We start from the raw sequence: 15455 nt of genomic DNA on the forward strand, positions 1-15455 counted from the left end.
ACAAACTCTGGAAGGAAACTGACAAAAAACTCAATAATACAGCCTCTCCACTCAAAAAAGGAGTTGGAACTGTGTTTAAATTTTTGCCTTTTCTTTTTTCTTATGTAGTTCACACACATACACACACACTGCATCCACTGCCCCATTTTATGTGAGTTCAATAATACGCCCCCTTTATTTCAGGACACAAAGCAAGCCGCTTAAAAATTTCCTTTAAAAGAGGACCTCTGTGAAACAATACTTTATTCAATTTTACTTTCTACATCTAGTGACAAAATAGTTTGAATCCCACATAGGATTGCTATTTCTGCTGTAAAGTACTATAAGTGGTAGTTATAAAAATTACTAAATTCAAATGCCTTTTTTTCAGGTTGCAGGGTTTTTTTGTTTTTGCATTCAGAAAGGACCTGTGCATTTCCATGCTCTGACAAATGTATTTTAGCACATGCCTGTTTAAAGGAGCAGCTCAATGTTATTGCATCAAAGATATTTGCAGGTAAAAGCATCGTCAAGAAAATACATTAAGAAACAAGTTCCTTCCCATTAAACCCACCACAGAAAGTGTATCCGTTACGTACAAATGATTAAATGCCAGCTAGTCAAGCATTTATAAAATGCAGCAATTCCACAAGACTGCAAAGTGTTGAGAAACTCCAGTTTCCCCAGCATACACCAACTCCTCAGTAAATAACCTTTAACAGAAACAAAGGTACACTCCTCTAAAAAAATAATAATTATTCTACCTTGCTGGGGAATAATTGCACAGTTATTTTAGTCCCTAGCTCCTTGCCAAACTGTTAAATAGCCAACGGCCAAAGAAAAATAAAAAGAAATTACCAGGGAAGGTGAGACACAATTAGAACACACTGAAATCCAGAAAAAGCTGCTAAACAAACACACATAGGCATCTGTCTAGAGAAGGAAAGGAACCCAACATGTGAACTCAGCCAGAACCAGCAAGCACCATCCACATGGGGAAAAGGGCACAGCAAATCCATGTGCAGATACACACTAGTCTGCTGTGTTGGGATGGCTTTCAGTAATGGGCCGATGCACGAGGAACCATGTTTGATTCCATGGAAAACTTTATGCAGCAGCAGGGGGCTCACCAACTGTTATTCCCCCCCCCCCCCAATTTCTGTGCAATTTAACAGATAGGGTGCACATTGTTTTAAACCAGATACATATCTATATATATGTTTAGAAAAATCAAATATCACCGGGCAAATTCTTTTGCACCTGTCGTTTCCAAATCGCCAACTTACACACCAACAATAGCATGCACGAATCTTCATGCCCAGATCCTGCGAAGCTTAAACAGCAATGCTTATCCGCACACAGGCTTTTCAATATGTCGTCCACAGATTGATTTCCAATATGCTTGCCCCAAACTACACTCAGCAGCTCCCCGCCCCCCGGAATAATTCCAGATTAATGATTTGGGGAAACTGCAAGTATTTAAGTAATACCCATTTAGCACCTTCCTATTACGAGAGCTGTGAAAGAAGGAAATCTCCCCATCTCTCATGCGCTACAATTGGTATTAAAACCTGAATTATTGAAAGCATTATGTGTTTTGTGCTTAATCGCTTGATATCTAACTGTGCTGGCTGCGCCAATTACATGAGTGGTGTTCCACCTCCACCCCATCGTGAAGGTTGCTTGGTTGTTCTTTAATTTTGGCCATTTTAAGTCTTTATTTTGCCCCATTCCCAAAAATAGTATCAAAGTGCATATGCATTGCTGGCACATTCTAGGAAACTTCCCATATATATATATATATATATATACTTTTAAAGAAACAAGGAGTCAAAGAATTCCAAGGAATATTGCAATTTTCTCCAATACCAAAGCAAGTAGGGTAAAATGAACAATCCAACAACATGGAAGACAATTGCAAAGCTCTCTATATACACATCTGCATGTACATAAAACCAGAGCAATGGCTGCAACCCTGAAAATATTTATTAGCAGTCCAGTCCCACACACCAAGGGGGACTGAAATGGGCTTCAGGGTTGTATCCTGCCTGCTGGGAGTGCCAATGCAAAGAACACCTCGCTTGCTGCCGACTGAAATGTAACTTTGGTGTTTATGGGATCACTTTTGGAAGCAACCCGGTGCACGAAGGCACACGTAGAAGTTAAATCAGAACTGATGACCCATGCAACGTTTCCAGGAAAAATCCTGCGATTCACCCAGGAAAAGCTCCTTGGCGTTCTAACAAACCTTACCACATGTACACATTTCACAGAAACGCTTTGAACATAATCCCATGAGCAACAAAGGCTAGTGTCAGAAGTGGTTCTTAATGGGCAATGATTAAGGTCAGGAATATAATTAGTTCATTGTAGGAAGCAAATTGCAATTCTAGGGTTGGCACCAAGAAAGAGGTTTCTCGCAGCTTTGTTCTTCACATGGCTTTCACTTTGATTTGCTTCATTTTCATTTGCTTCTTCTCAAGTTTCTTCTGCTCACGCCGCAAAGCAGCCTCCTGTTGGAAAGGTGACAAACTGCGTGAGTCCATGTGTGTTTTGCTTGTGAAAACAAAAGCATGAAATCAAAGTCATCAAGGAAATAAAGTTGGGAGTATAGGCTAACGGTTTTCCCAGGTAATCACTTTGTTGTGCCACAAATGCAACCACACATGACTCGGTTGTTGTGGGTGATTCAAACATCTCTCCCACATCTTGCTCTCGGGTGGGGAATTAAAGTGTTGCCAAGTGAATTTCTGCAGGAGAGCAAAATGATATGACTTTCGAAGGAGGTGGAACTTCCCATCGAATACCCAGGCTGGCTGGAAGCCAAAACACTTCAATAATCAATCACTAAGAAAATATGGCCTGGTAATCCACTCTACAGCTGGACATGCAGGAGTCCCAAGTAGTCCAACCTACCGCAAAACCTGAACAGAGAACTGACTGTTTTGACATTGGCAGGAACCCAATGCTCTCCTGTCTACAAGAACAGAAATGTACCTGGTAAGATTTTCCTTCCCTCTCTTCACAGGCAAGAGGACATCCAACAGAGGAAATTGCTACCTCCTAAGCCAATCCTGGTAGTTACCAATTTCTATTGCTTGAGGTCTCCGCAGAATAATTCAACCAAAATCCCGGGCCAAGGCAGGGATTTCTATCTTTAAAATGTCTTGTGACTGTGCAATCGGAGGCCCTACAAAACTCTACTAAGGGGGTTCTCTCTCAAAGGACTCCTAAGGATGCTGCACCCCCAAATAAAATTGAGTATAATTACCATTTGGCATTTCTGGGGCATAAGCCAGAGCAAAGGACTCAAACCATCTAGGTAAGAGTTGCCAAGAAAGGACAAAAAGGAATAATGGTATAAAGTTTATTGAAATAAAACTGAGAGAAGATGGAATAATTAGAATACGCAGCGGTAAAGGGTAATAATAATAATAATAATAATAATAATAATAATAATAATAATAATAATAATAATTTATTATTTGTACCCCGCCCATCTGGCTGGGTTTCCCCAGCCACTCTGGGCGGCTTCCATAGAAACCAGAAAACAATAAAATATCATACATTAAAAACTTCCCTGAACAAAATGAACCACGGAAGGGGAGAAGGAAGTCGATGATGAATGTATGGTTTGTATTTTGGTGAAATGTCAATGTGCAAATTTTGTAAAAATGAAAAATGAGAATTCTTCTCTTTCTTTTTTAGGAGCAAACAAGTCTCTGCTAACATGCAGGTTTTATGCAAGCCACAAGGCTTTGTTGGATACTGATGTTTCCTCCATGGGGTTGGAAAGTCACAGGGGGAAAAGGCACTACTACCTGTTGAGCTACTTGGAAGGCCAAACCTGTATTGGGGGATCATACAACCACGTTGTTCTGAAAAATACAAAGCTCCGGCTGGAGGGATCTTAAGGATACAGCGCCTAGAGCCTTAAAGCATGTAGCACTAAGGAGCTAGAATGAGGAAGCATAGGTGTAGAATGCTAAGACCCCGCATAGGAACCTAATGGGCCAACAGAGGAGAAAACAACAGAACAATTTTGAAAAACATCTAGATCAGAGGGTCAATGATATCAAGTGACCATCTAAACCCCCAAGAGTGCCTGAAAAAGCTGACATCTTTCATTCTGGGATATTGGGGCAGACACCCAAGCTCAGCTCAATCTGGAGGAAAAGCAGGATGCCTACAAATTTAATGTAAAAGGCAGGATGTACACAGATGGCTATAGCAGGCGCTATGGAAGCTTTCCAAACAGCTTCATGGGGAGCACAACTTATTACTTTGAGAATGACTCGCTTAAAAAGCTTATCTCTACAGATCGCTTTCCATGGATTAATCTCTATTGTATATCCACTGTACCTGCTATTTCTGCATGCAAACAGAAGCAGAAAGTGATGCATTCTTCCCATTACCACGTATAAACTAGTCAAGTAGAAGTGGGGGGACGATGACACATGGGTCACCACTGAATTTTACAAGCAAGTGAGCATTCCAAACTTATAATGCTCATTTTAAACACACCAGAGATCTCAGAAAGGGTGTGCTCTTAACCTCACGAGCTCCAGCAAGCCCAGCATCTTTGGCAAGAGCTTGATTTTCCACTATGCTCAAGTACAAGGTTTCCCAAACTTGGATCGCCAGCTGGTGTTTTTTTTGGGGGGGGGGGGACTACAATTCCCATCATCCCTGACCAATGGTCTTGCTAGCTAGGGATGATGGGATTTGTAGTCCAACAACAGCTGGAGACCCAAGTTTGGGAAACCCTGCCCTACTACAATGGGGCTTGCATCTAAAGCTCATTTTACCTCCAAGCGGCGCTGCTTCTCTGGATCTTCCTCGTTCATGATTCTCTCTTTCTCGGCCCGTTTCTTCTCCTCCCGGCGGGACTGAGCGGCCTCTTGTCTTTGCACATGAGTCAGTTTCAGAAAGTTCTCTTCTACACGTGCCCTATTCTTATCCGCTTTTTGTTTGCCCTTTGCCCCGAAGCAAGGGAGAGACACAAACAAGTCACAGTATGAGCAAACCTTTAGTGCATCAGGCAGTGTTGCAATGAGCTCAGCACGGGAGATAAAAATCTCTCGATACTCATATCTGACAAAGCTTAGTCCCAAACTGGTCAAAACTGGCTGGATTACAATATTACACCACACTACTCTGACACGTTTACGCGAGCTGCCCTTGATGACTCTTTGAGAGTGTCGGCAGGTACAGTGCACAGTTGCTCTCCCCTTTCTAAAAAGAGTACCGTACAACAATTATCCAGCCCTGGAACTGGTTTTCTGTGTTCTTCCAAGCGCATGTCAATGTGCTGGTTTAACATTTACAGCTTGGTGTTACCTGAAACCTGAACAGCTAAAGCCTAGCCCGCAGGCCAAATCAGATCCAATGGGGCCTAATTTGGCTGTGAGGTTGTTTTCCACAACCAACACTCACCTGCCCCACACCTGCTATTATGTATAAGGTAAAGGTAAAGGGACCCCTGACCGTTAGGTCCAGTCGTGGCCGACTCTGGGGTTGCAGTGCTCATCTCACTTTATTGGCCGAGGGAGCCGGCGTACAGCTTCCGGGTCATGTGGCCAGCATGACTAAGCTGCTTCTGGCAAACCAGAGTAGCGCATGGAAACGCCGTTTACCTTCCTGCCAGAGCAGTACCTATTTATCTACTTGCACTTTGATGTGCTTTCGAACTGCTAGGTTGGCAGGAGCAGGGACCAGGCAACAGGAGCTCACCCCGTCGCGGGGATTCGAACTGGCAACCTTCTGATCGGCAAGTCCGAGGCTCTTTGGTTTAACCCACACCGCCACCCGCGTCCCGCTATTATGTATATTTGGCTGCAAAAGAAAAATCAGTAACGTTTTAGCTGATCAGCACAAACTGATTGGTGCTGATAGTAAGCCCTGCTGAAATTGGTAACACTATCAAGCTCCCAACTGGGAACTCTGTAGTACAGCTGATCCCTGACCAAAGCAGCGCCTGCTATGAGCATCAAACAGCTGATTGCCACTTACAACAAGCCATGCAGAGAAACACCATCTTTGCCTTCCTGGTTTGACCAGCAGCTGCTGCTGCAAATCCCACTTCCTTTGCCTGAAAGGCTTGAAATATAACTGTGTGGGCCAAGGAAAATGCTTGCCATAGTCGTGGCGGTTGCACCCACTGGTCAAAGTGGGCCACAATGTTTAGGGGAGGTCAGGATCCAGTCCACTGACTGAATCCATTCCCCTCTCCCCAATCTAAATGACCGCTATATCCCTTCTGAACTATATCAGGTCCCATTGCAACTAATGCTAGTCAGCTGAGAGCACTCTCTCAGGTATGTATCTGGTGAGAAAGAGCGACAGTTATGGAATTATCAAGAATTTTGTAAACTACTTTTAACAAGAGCCATACACATCAATTAGCACATGACTTACCTCTCTGTTCAGACGGAATTTTTTTGCTTTGTCAATGGAATAAATAACCATGTTCATCAGAGGCAGCAGAGCTTCCATATCTTTTGGGGAGGTGTTGCCTGATCCAGGCACTAGAAAAAGCAAAAGTAAACTTTCCTAAGCTTAAAGGCATTGAAGGAAAGGAAAAGCATTCAGAAACAAGATTAAATTAGTTTATTACGGAACAGTTTATCAAATTTGTATACAAGGAAAAAGGTACTTCTAAAGCAAAAAGCATATGGTTTTTAAATCAGGGGTGGCTAATCTGTTACCCTCTAATCTGTCATGTCTTCCTTGACTTTTGGGCTGATGGGAGTGTAATCCAACAATGCAGAGATTACAATCCCTGTTTTAAACACTGTCTCCTAAACAGAATTACTGCATCTTTCCAAATCCAGGTAGGCAGCCGTGTTCATCTGATATAGGCAAAGTAAAAAAATTTTAAAATTGCCCATTATGCTCGATAATCTGAAGTAGTATCTGAAGAAGTGTGCATGCACATGAAAGCTTATACAGTGGTGCCTCGCAAGACGAAATTAATCCGTTCCGTGAGGCTCTTCATCTAGCGGTTTTTTTGTCTTGCGAAGCAAGCCCATTGACAGCTTAGCGGATTAGCACTATTAGCGGTTTAGCGGCTTCTAGCGATCAGCTGTTAAGCGGCTTGTCAGTGGATCAGCTGATAAGCGGTTTAGCGGCTTAGGAAAAGGGGGGGAGGGGAAAAAACCCGCAGGAACTCGCAAGACATTTTCGTCTTGCGAAGCAAGCCCATAGGGAAATTCGTTTTGCGAAGCGCCTCCAAAACGGAAAACCCTTTCGTCTAGTGGGTTTTCCGCCTTGCGAGGCGTTCGTCTTGCGGGGCACCACTGTACCCAGAACAAACTTAGTTGGTCTCTAAGGTGCTACTGGACAATTTTTGAATCCCCCCCGCTCCGACTGCATCATTCCAACTCACCCATACTTTTAGAATTGTTGATTGTCATAACTTTTGCACACAGCTGATTTTCCTGCACAATTCACTGACAGAGCACAACTATAGATTTTTTCCAGTATTTAGAAACGCTCCTGCCAAAAGATTTTCTAGGACCCCCCATTATGCTTCCTGCTTCACCTGCATTGGTATGCATAATAATAATGATAATAATAATAATAATAATAAATTTTATTTATATCCCGCCCTCCCCAGCCTTAGCCAGGCTCAGGGCGGCTAACAGCAATACAACAATACAAAAGTACAGCATAAACAACACTCTAAAATCATTCATTCATTATAAAATTAATTTGCAAGCACAAAGCTGTGACTGTGATTCTGGGACACTGCCCTATTGTGACCTCCCTCTTATAACAACGGGGAGGGGGAAACTACTACTGAAAATAAATAAACTCTTACCCACAAGACAATACAAGTTATATTTTTACTGTGAAATGTGCTCCCAATTGTAACGTTTTACATCCTCAAGAAAAGTAGTTTGAAAACCGGCATGGTTGCTTACCATTAAAAGTAAACAATAGTGTCTTTTTAGTTTCAGGCAGTTTCAAAGGCTGACCTTCCCTAGCAGAGAACAACAACAAAAAAGCATTTGTGGAAGGATATTACAGAATGTAACAAACAAAGGAAACATGGCAGTAACTAAAATCACCATAAGCGAACACATGATGGGCTCCTGTTTGGGTGTGTTTACATGCATTCTTCATGATGGGCCAAGTATGGAAGCAATTTCCTGCAAAGAGATTTTTTGAGTGCTCTGGGAGTCGCTTTGTGGTGGGAAAAAAGCGACGAATAAATTAAACAACCACCACTTCCTTGCAGGGCGTTTGTGAATACATTTCCCACAATAAACCCCACTGGAAACACTGGTGAGAAAAAAATCTGATTAGTCAATAGTCTCCCTTGCCTCCGGGACGTGGGTAGCGCTGTGGGTTAAACCACAGAGCCTAGGGCTTGCTGATCAGAAGGTCGGTGGTTTCGAATCCCCGCGACAGGGTGAGCTCCTGCCAACCTAGCAGTTCAAAAGCACATTAAAGTGCAAGTAGATAAATAGGTACCGCTCCAGCGGGAAGGTAAACAGTGTTTCTGTGCGCTGCTTTGGTTCTCCAGAAGTGGCTTAGTCCTGCTGGCCACATGACCCAGAAGCTGTATGCCGGCTCCCTCGGCCAATAAAGCGAGATGAGCGCCGCAACCCCAGAGTCAGCCACGACTGGACCTAATGGTCAGGGGTCCCTTTACCTTTACCTCCCTTGCCTCCACTGCAAAGTGTTAAGACACTCAAGAAAAGGCATCATACAAGGAGAAGCCCAATTGCATCCAGGTGTCCTTTACCAGCAGGAGAATCTGTCATGGGAATCTGCTCCTTCCACAGAGGAGGCCAACCCATGACAGATCCTTACCCTCTGACTTGCTGCAAAACAGACCACTTACCAGACTGCTGTGGGAAGCATGATGGTCTAATGGGCAGTAACTGGGACACAACCTATAATTCCTTCTGCGTATCCTTCTTCAAGCAGCTGTGGATTAGCCAACAGCTGTATCAGGCACCCCCAAACTCACCCCTCCAGATGAATTGGGACTACAACTCCCATCATCCATAGCTAACAGGACCAGTGGTCAGGGATGATGGGAGTTGTAGTCCCAAAACATCTGGAGAGCCGAGTTTGGGGATGCCTGAGCTGGAACATATAGCTGCTCTAAAGAAACAGTGCTTTCTTACTGACTGCCCTATTTTAAGCACTCCCACTTCGCATACTGTAGAGCTGACCTCTGGTGCTGAAGAAAAGCCAAAGCCTACTGTAAACTAAATGAATTATGTGACCAGGCCAGTTTGGAATCCACAACTCATGGCTATCATGACCAGAGGAACAGCACTATATGGGCACCCTTCTCTGCTCTCTGGATAATAAAGGAGATTGCCTACAGTGGTGGTTGTTCTCTCTCCCACCCCCTTTACTAAGTTCAGTGCAACATTAATTTGAAGGCACGCTATCTATTGTGTCATACTTACTCTTGCATAAGTTTTGGACCGGAAAACTGGTCCGAAAAATGGACGGACTCAATCTTGTCAGCATAATGTGTGAGGTAATGGATCATCTAGAAGAAGAAGAAGAAAGAAGATCTGGAATACAGTCGTAGCTTGGAAGTCGAACGGCTTAGTTCCCAAATGTTTTGGCTCCCGAACATCACAGACCCGGAAGTGACTGTTCCGGTTTGTGAACTGTATTTGGAAGCTGAATGTCCGACGGGGCTTCTGCGGCTTCCAATTGGCTGAAAGAGCTTCCTGCAGCCAATCAGAAGCTGTGCTTTGGCTTTCGAACGTTTTGGAAGTCAAACGGACGTCTGGAATGGATTCTGTTCTACTTCCAAGGTACGACTGTACTGTAACGTAGGAAGCTGCCTTAGACCATTGGCTCCTCTGGCCCTGTATTGTCTGAAGTGACTGTCGGTGGTCATCCAGGGTTCAGGTAGAGGGCTCTCTCGCTGCCCTACCCAAAGTTGCCGGGGGTTAAATCTGGGACCTTCTGCAGAAAAAACAGATGCTTTTACCACTGAGCTATGGCCCTCCCCTGCTTTGTCCTAAACGAAATGTTCCTAGAAAGCACACTGAGGAGTTCTTCACTGCTTATGAAATAGTATACGCTATATGAAAAAACTACATGTTTTCCCCTGTTGCATCCATAATGATGCCATCAGCACCACAAGATGAGCCATGCTGGGTCAAATCAGTGGTCCAGCATTTTACTACCAAAAATGGCCCGTCAGATGTCTCTGGGCTGACAGTATCTAGAAAGCCAGGATAGGGTACTGATAAAAATCTCAAAAGATCCTAGCAAAGTACCTGGGTATAAAATCAACTTGAATAAATCAGAATAGTTTGGTTTTACCCTACTGAAAAGGAATGAAGATGAAATGGTAAGCAAATACAATGAAGATCTCTTCGGATCTGCCTAATCAAAATGGAGACCAGCTGACTGAATTCAAACACAGTCAGCTGCCGCAAGAAACAGAAAACATCTAAAAGAAAGTGACAAATGAAAAAAAAAATCTGGGCTGGGTAGATTTTCAATGATTAAAATGAAAATGTATTGCCCCGAATCCTATTTTTCTTCATGAATATGCCACTAAAGAGAAATAACACATGACTCACTAGATGACAGAAGGTACAGCTAAATTTTCTTTGGTCAGAAAAGCCCAGAGTGCCCAGAGTCAATGTAATACCATATCAGCTAACATCAGAAGGGGGGCTTTCTTTCCCTGTATAAACCGCTATTACCATCTGGCTATGCTGTTGTATTAGGAAGAATGGTTGCAGAATCCAGGAACAATAATAAAACAATGAGACATATTAGTTGTTGCTATGGCATTGTAACCCCAGAGAGCTATCAATCAGGAAAAACCCTGAGCCCTGCATTAAAATATCTTCACTATATAAAGGGGGGAAATAGTAAGAGAGAAGACATCTGTTGGTAGCCCTTAAGCTGGGGAATGCCCACCCCACAGCTTTTGGCAAATATTGAAAATGTTTTCATTTTGCACCCTATTCCTGAGACTGTCATTTGTTCTAACCTTTTTGTAAATACTGGGTTTCAAATTGTTGCAACTGGCCCTGTGACCTGCTGGTGAAAGGCGGGAAATCAGTTTAAAAATCTTTTTCATCATCATCCTGGTCTTGCGTGAACTTATGGTTGTATGTTATAACGAAGAATTGGAAAACAAGGAACAATTAGGGAATATGCAAATATGGGAGAAGTGTGGTCAAACTTGGAAAAAATAGTGGGAGATGGTACAATAATCTAACATACTTTCCCATGGTATTCCACCACAGCAGCAAGAATCCTTCTGGCAAAGTATTGGAAGACACAAGAACTACCTACTCTGGAAGAATGGCAGACGAAGGTGATTGACTACATGGGATTGGCAGAGATGACCGGCAGAATCCGTGACCAGGGGAAAGAGACAGTGGAAGAAGATTGGAAGAAATTTAAGATATATCTTAAAAACTGTTGTAAAATTGAGGAGTGTTAAGATGTCAAGGAATAAGAAATAGAGAATTGCAGCTGCAATTAATAAGTTAAAGAAAAAAGAATCTAATGAAAGTGAATTAAGTAATTAGTTAACTGGAGGAGTTGCTAAAGAAATGTAAAACAAGGATGCAGCAAAAGGGAGGTATGGGGAAGTCGAGGAAGTAAGGTGTATGAAATAAGATTATGAAATTATACATGTGTATATGTTTGTATGTTTTTGTTTTGTTTATTGTTTGTTTTAATTATGTGTTTGGAAAACAAATAAAAAATTATTTTAAAAAAAACAAAACATACTTTCCCATGACACCGGGGCAACCCTCAAATTATCAACAACAGCAAGGTATCGTTCTTACTGCAATTGGGAGCCCAGAGTGCTCACTGGAAGGACAGATCGTGAAGCTGAGGCTCCAATACTTTGGCCACCTCATGAGAAGAGAAGACTCCCTGGAAAAGACCCTGATGCTGGGAAAGATGGAGGGCACAAGGAGAAGGGGACGACAGAGGACAAGATGGTTGGATAGTGTTCTCGAAGCTACCAGCATGAGTTTGACCAAACTGCGGGAGGCCGTGGAAGACAGGCGTGCCTGGCGTGCTCTGGTCCACGGGGTCACAAAGAGTCGGACACGACTAAACGACTAAACAACAACAACAACCCCTCAAAGCTGAATGTTCCATTTTTCATAGCTGTCCAAGACAGAAGGATTCATTTTTGGGGTAGGGGGTGGGGAATGAGTAAGGTGATTCCAAGGTGCAGTTTTGTAGATGGGGATCTCAGAAGACAAAGTTCAAGCATTTGAGTGCCCTGTTATAGCTCTCATGAGAGTTCACACCAACTACAGCCTGAAAGATTTTATCTTTTTTAAAAAAAAAACACACACCAAAAAAACCCAAACCACATTACCTTGGTATCCATCATTCCTTCTGTGACCTCACCCATCTCAGACAGCATAGCCAACGACTCTGGCAGCCCATACTTCACTGCGGTCTTGGGTTTGTCACTGCAGAACTCACTCTGCCAAGAAGAAATTGCCACGTTATGACAAGCATGGTCTGGACTGTGTCTACCTCCCCTTAAGTAAACAGGTGTTCGTACAATTTACTTAAACCTTAGGAACTCGTTTAAGTTCCCAAAAGCTAGAACTGAAGCCCTGGTCAATTCATAGACTGCCGCGTGCCTCTGAAGACTCAATAGACCCCAAAGAAAAAGCATGCATATGCATACACAACAATTTTGTTTTTATTACATTTGTGGGGTGTGTGTTTTTAATGACCTCCCTGAAGCCTCAGGGTACGTTAGGGCACTTTAATGGCATGTCTAGGTAAACTATAAAGACAAAAATGCTCCAAATTCACAAACTTTATCTCTTTTTTATAACTGGCATAGAGGCTGAATTTTGAAATTCTATAGGCACTAAAGGGAATTTTTGAATTAGTTCTTATGAATGATAGACTAAGGTGAGCACGTATGCTCATCACTCAGGTGTATCACCTGCACTTTAATAATACAGTGAGTATAAAAAAACTCATTTTCATCATAAAGGAAATTGGGTGTACCGCCAATGCTTTTCCTCTAGCCTCTCTTCGCATGCTGAAATTCCTTCCGTTCCTGGCTTGAGGCAGAAAATAGAACTATGCTGTGGTTTTCGATTTTGATTTGCTGAGCAACCACAAACCACTGTCTGTTAGTTCAAATGGCACAAAAGAAACTATGGATTGTGACAAACCAGGGAGGGAATTGCAGAGAATGAAGGGACGACAAAACATGAGGCAGAGGGTCCTGCCAGACTTCCTTCACGTAGCACTAAACCATTGCTTAGCAGTACATTTGTAACACCTTACTGTGCTGAATTATGTTCAGCAAATGCAACGACTGCACCCAAGTCAGGGCTCTTAGCAGCAGACTACATCAGGTGGTTTAAAGAAGCGTACCATTGAGGCAATTTAGGGCCAAATGCCATTTTTATGCATTTTCAAGTACATTACATATATTCTGGTTTCCTCCCAATGTCCCGGAACATACCAGGTCCTGCATTTCCTTCTGAAGCCGCACCAAAGCTTTTCTTGTCCCAACAGCAAACACGTAGGTATCCATGTCGTCGTCGTTCATGGTAACTTTTATTTGCTGAGCAACAGACAGAATGATTGTCACATCCAGGCTTGCACGCAAAAAAAGGACATAAATACAAGAAAGAGGAAAGCAGTGGCCAGGACTCCATGCCATTGCCAAAAGCATAAATAGATTCAGACTTTACAAAGGGCTATCAGCAAAGATCAGGGTCAGGTTGGATGGGAGCCCCAAGGTAATTACAAAGGTCCTCTAAAATATAATTACAAGAGGGCATAACGTAAATGACTACTTCTCCTTCATAACACAACACCAGGTGAGCAAATAATAGGTCCCCTCTAGCAGCAAGGTGTTACCACTGCTAGAACAACTTACTGCATACTTTATCACCCTAAGCAGTGTCAACGGTTTTGCTCGAACCACATTAAACTGGACTGCAGTCTTTTTAACCCACCCAGTAAGTGAAGCATTGCGTCGCTTAATTCTCCTGCAAAGGATATTCCCAGTAAAAGAAATCACAGTCCTACATTTAAGCCCCTTATGATGGCAGGGAAATGGAAGAAATTGGCAGGACAACCTCTCATTGCATGCCTACACAGCTATTCCTGTTTTGGACAGTAATTCCTAACTTTGGGTTAGGAATGAATGACAAAGAGTATTATTAGCGGCTGGCATTGCTACACGCTTTCAGTTGCAGCATGCAGCAAGAGCAACTCTCGGTAGTTCTAGACAAAGAAGCCAGAATAAATTACAAAATGTGTGTATAATTATTTCTGCGTAACATACTCTGATTCTGATGGACATGGAGCCAGGCATGTTCTTATGCAGAGCAATACAGCCCCATGCTCCCTATTCCAAAATTCTGCTGAGACTCCCTCGGGCTTCTGAGAATTTCAGCAAACACCACAGGTTAAGAAGTCTGCCTTCGCAGGCTCAAGTGCTAGAAACCTGGGGGGAGTTGCTTTTATTAAGTAACATCATTCTCAGCAATACTGTGGCAGCATGGAATTCACTCATTTCTGTGTGTAACATGCACCTCAAATATAGTTTCATGAACTTAAAAAGCTCCCTTAGGCCACAGAACTAAACACTTACCACTTGGTCACAGGATGGCCTCATCATGCGAGCGAGAACGTTCAGCAAGTCTTGTCTCTTGAGAAACTGAAAGACAGCATTTGGACCGTGGTGAAACCCTGCTCCAGACTTGCAGCATAAAATGGCATGTTCTTGCAAGGCCCATTAAAATCAACTTATGTGAGATGTACCATAGGACTCCCTGCCTCACAAATGTAAATACTGGCGTGTCCTGCTAGTGCAAGGAAGATCTACTGCAGCTCCCAATAATCATCTGAGCTTGGTATGTATTCCTTCTTTCATATTATTACATTTAAACCCTGCTCTTCTTCCACCACAGAATTCAAAATGGCCTGGCTTGGAGAAGTTAGCAATATCTTCTTCCACCTGGAAACTTAATGTGTGCCATGACCAGACCAAGGCATGATTATCTTCAGCAAAGCTGCTGCATTGTGCAATTTCAAGACCACCTTCTGGGATCATTTGTGTTCTCCACACATTTATTTTTATTTAAATGCATTTGCAACCCCGGGAGCAGCTAGCCCAGTGGGGTGGAGCACAGCTGCTGCTTAACAGGAGGAGGAAGAGGAGGAGGAAGAGGAGCAAGAGACTGGTGAGATTTGAGCTATGCAGGCATGCTGCAGAACCAACACTGCCCTCTCACTGGTGCACCTCTGCAGCCCCAACCTGGTCACTGTCTTACCGCTCCCAGCAAGCAGCACTACGCTCCTGCTGAGAAGCTATTCCAGCAGGTCTAGCCCTGTCATGTGTCTAGTCCGCCCTTCGCTATGTGGTCCTAGGGCACGTTACATACAGCTTAACCTATCAAGTAAACCATGTAATGCATAAACATTTCAAGATTGTTAATTAAACCAAATAAACAGCAGTC

At 43.1% G+C, this 15455-nt stretch overlaps 1 protein-coding gene across 1 annotated transcript in view; it reads right to left on the minus strand.

Annotated features, from left to right (window-relative positions):
* Positions 1 to 226: 226 nt before the first annotated feature.
* Positions 227 to 15455, minus strand: part of CCDC47 (coiled-coil domain containing 47) — a 35300-nt gene continuing 20071 nt past the window's right edge. The window contains exons 6-13 of the mRNA XM_081884187.1: positions 14588 to 14653; positions 13448 to 13549; positions 12329 to 12439; positions 9411 to 9496; positions 7905 to 7963; positions 6397 to 6506; positions 4788 to 4955; positions 227 to 2492 (exon numbers count right to left, since the gene is read on the minus strand). Coding sequence (XP_081740313.1) covers positions 2412 to 2492; positions 4788 to 4955; positions 6397 to 6506; positions 7905 to 7963; positions 9411 to 9496; positions 12329 to 12439; positions 13448 to 13549; positions 14588 to 14653 — 783 coding nt within the window. The 3' untranslated portion in view covers positions 227 to 2411. The remainder of the gene's footprint in view (positions 2493 to 4787; positions 4956 to 6396; positions 6507 to 7904; positions 7964 to 9410; positions 9497 to 12328; positions 12440 to 13447; positions 13550 to 14587; positions 14654 to 15455) is intronic.

Source organism: Podarcis melisellensis (assembly GCF_964234715.1).
Source record: "Podarcis melisellensis genome assembly, chromosome: 13".
Classification (NCBI taxonomy): Eukaryota; Metazoa; Chordata; class Lepidosauria; order Squamata; family Lacertidae; genus Podarcis; species Podarcis melisellensis.